The 4,391-nt window shown below is 37.0% G+C and overlaps 1 protein-coding gene across 2 annotated transcripts; it reads left to right on the top strand.

Annotated features, from left to right (window-relative positions):
- The first annotated feature begins 1,169 nt into the window (after positions 1 to 1,169).
- LOC104732685 (heat shock protein 90-3) lies at positions 1,170 to 4,083 on the top strand. Of its 2 annotated transcripts, none has more exons than XM_010452261.3 (3): positions 1,170 to 1,549; positions 1,861 to 2,002; positions 2,096 to 4,083. In XM_010452261.3, the coding sequence occupies exons 1-3, from the start codon at positions 1,427 to 1,429 to the stop codon at positions 3,928 to 3,930; spliced, it is 2,100 nt and encodes a 699-aa protein (XP_010450563.2). In that variant the 5' UTR covers positions 1,170 to 1,426; the 3' UTR covers positions 3,931 to 4,083. The 2 variants fall into 2 exon arrangements, with proteins under 2 accessions (XP_010450563.2, XP_087345431.1); XM_087489305.1 differs by having other exon boundaries at positions 1,200 to 1,687; positions 1,726 to 2,002.
- Positions 4,084 to 4,391: the final 308 nt, after the last annotated feature.

Here is a 4,391-nt window from a genome sequence, read left to right as displayed (position 1 = left end):
AAGCGGAAGTAAAATAGAGAGAATGTAAGAGAGAATATGAGATTGTATTAGAATAGAGTTTACAATGTCGGCCAATGGCCTTAAATAGTAAAAGAAAAACTAGGGTAAATCCCTATTACAAACGATGACTATGAGATAGGGACATAAGGCAAGTTGATGGAGGATTCCAAGAATGGAAAGCGACATGACTCGGTTTCCTTAAGAGAAGCTACTTGTGATCTTTTGCTTCCAACGGCTCTTTATTCCTTCGAGATCCTTCTAATGGGCCTTATTAGGCTGCTCAGCCTCGCCCCTCCTCATTTTACTTTGATATGGCTCGGCCTTATTGAAAGCGTACGGACGGCCGTACGAACACCTCCTCGTCTCGAGTACCTTATGGTCAATACAATATTCTTGTACAATCACATTTTATCCGTTCTAAACAATATTTTCTAAGTTTGACTTCTTTGAATCTACCAAAATAATAAATAGCTATTGCAAAAATAAATAAATGTATCATATATATATATATATATATATATTTAGTTCATCTCAAAAGCAAAAAAAAAATAAGCAAAAAATTGTTTAGGATGTTTTGATTTTAAGTTTGATTTTGAACTCAATTTTAAATTCAATTTTGTTATGGATTTGAATTTATATGTTTTATTTTGTCATGTATTTTGAGTTTTGAGGTGGATCCTAATTTTGGATTAGTTTTTGAATTACATGATGTTATTTGGTTTTAGTTAAAAGACAAGATATTCCAACTTATAGTCTTATATATATATATTTAAAAAAAAAATTCTGATGATGAATTTTAATAGAATAGAATACATAATATGTCTCCACATTAAAAAAAAATAACTAGTCAATTTTTAATGCTTATTCTATGTACTTTTCTTATTATGTATTTCCGCACTCTTTTCTAAAAATATGTGGTTGGTTTGCTCTTGATATTTTTCACTTTATTATCTTTTTGTTAATAATTTAATTTTCAACTTTTAAAAAAGAGATATATACTAATTTGGTAATTCGTAGCTAGACATGAAAAAGTCATATAAAAAAAAAGTAAATTACAAAATTAACAGAAAAAATATGTATAAGTACACCTGTTTGAAAAGAAAAACAAAAAAAAAGTAAAAAGAAAAAAGGGAAATTGGTGTATTTTGGTATTTCCATTTAATATTTAACCATTGATGCAGATTATGTGGGTCTACATATTTAAAAACTAGCTAATTAACATAATCCAAATGCAAAACTTACATTAAAAATTGAAGAAGGATCTAGAAAACCTAATAACAAACAGAAGGATCTAGAAATAGGTTACCACTTTATATAGATTTGTTTTGCTCTCTCCTCCCCCAAACTCGCATCAATACTTTCTCTGCTCTCTCAAGCTTTGTTTGATTCATAAACCTCTTAGATATTTCTCTTCCGATAAACGACAATGGCGGACGCAGAAACCTTTGCTTTTCAAGCTGAGATCAACCAGTTGCTGTCGCTTATCATCAACACCTTCTACTCCAACAAGGAGATCTTCCTTCGTGAACTCATCAGTAACTCTTCCGATGTACGATCTCTCGCTCTCTCTCTCTATGTTTTATATGTTTATCTCCTCCGACTCGATTTAGTTGATCGATCTGTAGATTTAGGTTTGATTAGGGTTTAGTGTTCTTATCGATTTGAGAATTTGGTTTGTTAATTTTAAGTGGAGGCAAGTGTTTATATTCAAATTTGTTGATTTAGGTTTAGTTAGTTTTGATACCAATGAGATTAAGCAGTGAATATAGTTAGATTATGATTTTTTATGGTTAATTTGTATATATGTTCTGTGTAATTTGTTTCTTACGATTTTAAGTGTTTTTGTTCTTGTGAAAACAGGCTTTGGACAAGATTAGGTTCGAGTCCTTGACGGACAAGAGCAAGCTCGATGGTCAGCCTGAGCTTTTCATTCATATCATTCCTGACAAGACTAACAACACCTTGACCATTATTGATAGTGGTGTTGGGATGACCAAGGCTGGTACGTTATTGTTTTTACAGTCTTTTGTTGCTTCTTAGTGTTCTGTCTCTGTGTTTGTTTTGTTTGCTAATGCGAGTGTCTTCTATTGTACAGATTTGGTCAACAATCTTGGAACAATTGCGAGATCTGGTACCAAGGAGTTCATGGAGGCATTGGCTGCTGGTGCTGATGTTAGTATGATTGGACAGTTTGGTGTTGGATTCTACTCGGCTTACTTGGTTGCTGACAAAGTTGTTGTCACAACCAAACACAATGACGATGAGCAGTACGTGTGGGAGTCTCAGGCTGGTGGGTCTTTCACTGTTACCAGAGATACCTCTGGTGAGCCTCTTGGTAGAGGTACCAAGATGACACTTTACCTCAAGGAAGACCAAATGGAGTACATTGAGGAGCGCAGGCTTAAGGATTTGGTCAAGAAGCACTCTGAGTTCATCAGCTACCCAATCTCTCTCTGGGTTGAGAAGACCATTGAGAAGGAGATCTCTGATGATGAAGAGGAGGAAGAGAAGAAGGATGAGGAAGGCAAGGTTGAGGAAGTTGATGAGGAGAAGGAAAAGGAGGAGAAGAAAAAGAAGAAGATTAAGGAGGTTTCTCATGAGTGGGATTTGGTGAACAAACAGAAGCCTATTTGGATGAGGAAGCCTGAGGAAATCAACAAGGAGGAGTACGCTGCTTTCTACAAGAGTCTGAGCAATGATTGGGAGGAGCATCTGGCTGTGAAGCATTTCTCTGTGGAAGGACAGCTTGAGTTCAAAGCTATCCTCTTTGTTCCCAAGAGAGCTCCTTTTGATCTCTTTGACACTAAGAAGAAGCCCAACAACATCAAGCTCTATGTCCGTCGTGTCTTCATCATGGACAACTGTGAAGACATCATTCCTGATTACCTTGGATTTGTCAAGGGTATTGTTGACTCTGAAGATCTTCCCCTCAACATCTCAAGAGAAACATTGCAGCAGAACAAGATTCTCAAGGTCATCCGCAAGAACCTTGTGAAGAAGTGCATTGAGCTCTTCTTTGAGATTGCTGAGAACAAGGAGGACTACAACAAGTTCTACGAGGCTTTCTCTAAGAACCTGAAGCTCGGTATCCACGAGGACTCCCAAAACAGAACCAAGATCGCTGAGTTGCTCCGTTACCACTCAACCAAGAGCGGTGATGAATTGACCAGTCTCAAGGATTACGTGACAAGGATGAAGGAAGGTCAGAACGATATCTTCTACATCACTGGTGAGAGCAAAAAGGCTGTCGAGAACTCTCCCTTCCTCGAGAAGCTCAAGAAGAAGGGTTACGAAGTCCTTTACATGGTTGATGCGATCGACGAGTATGCCATTGGTCAGCTCAAGGAATTCGAGGGAAAGAAGCTTGTCTCTGCAACCAAGGAAGGTCTGAAACTGGAAGAGAGTGAAGACGAGAAGAAGAAGAAAGAGGAGCTCAAGGAGAAGTTTGAGGGACTCTGCAAAGTGATCAAGGACGTTTTGGGAGACAAGGTGGAGAAAGTTATTGTCTCTGACCGTGTTGTGGACTCACCGTGCTGTCTTGTAACTGGCGAGTATGGTTGGACCGCTAACATGGAGAGGATCATGAAAGCACAAGCTTTGAGGGACAGCAGCATGGGTGGTTACATGTCCAGCAAGAAGACGATGGAGATTAACCCTGAGAACTCCATCATGGACGAGCTGAGAAAGAGAGCTGAAGCGGACAAGAACGACAAGTCTGTCAAGGATCTTGTGCTCCTTCTCTTTGAGACTGCCCTTCTCACTTCAGGTTTCAGCCTCGATGAGCCCAACACTTTCGGAAGCAGAATCCACAGGATGCTGAAGCTTGGATTGAGCATTGACGAGGATGATGCTGTTGAAGCCGATGCTGAGATGCCTCCTCTTGAAGATGATGCTGAGGCCGAAGGTAGCAAGATGGAGGAAGTCGACTAAACTATTAGCGGTGCTGAGACTTTTTGGGTTTTTTTTGTTTCTCTTTTATCTTTTCAAAGAAACTAATATTTAGGGAATTTTTTTCCCTATCGGTTATTATTATCCAAGCTTGATTTTTCTCTGATTATAACAAAATTTTTATTATGCTCAAAAGTCAAAAACCAAGCTGATTTATGTTAAACAAAAATTCTATAAATAATACATAAATTGTAACTATTATCTTAACACAATATATTTACAAGCTCTAAATTATTCTATAAAGTATTTATTTTTCATAGAATAGGATACAAAAAAATTCACTTAACCATTAAGATCAAAGTGTTTGGAGATAGAAAAATTCTTCTACATAATAGAAAAATTCTTATACATCTAAACTATATTGAGACAACATCAATACATTTACTTATTGGCATACAACTATACAATAATACAAGTATAAGTATTAGTGTTGAACGTAAATT

Source organism: Camelina sativa, chromosome 2 (assembly GCF_030686135.1).
Source record: "Camelina sativa cultivar CO46 ecotype springtype chromosome 2, ASM3068613v1".
Taxonomy (NCBI): domain Eukaryota; kingdom Viridiplantae; phylum Streptophyta; class Magnoliopsida; order Brassicales; family Brassicaceae; genus Camelina; species Camelina sativa.
The sequence above is the reverse complement of the archived record's forward strand: the minus strand, read 5'-3'. Positions and strand labels throughout refer to the sequence as shown.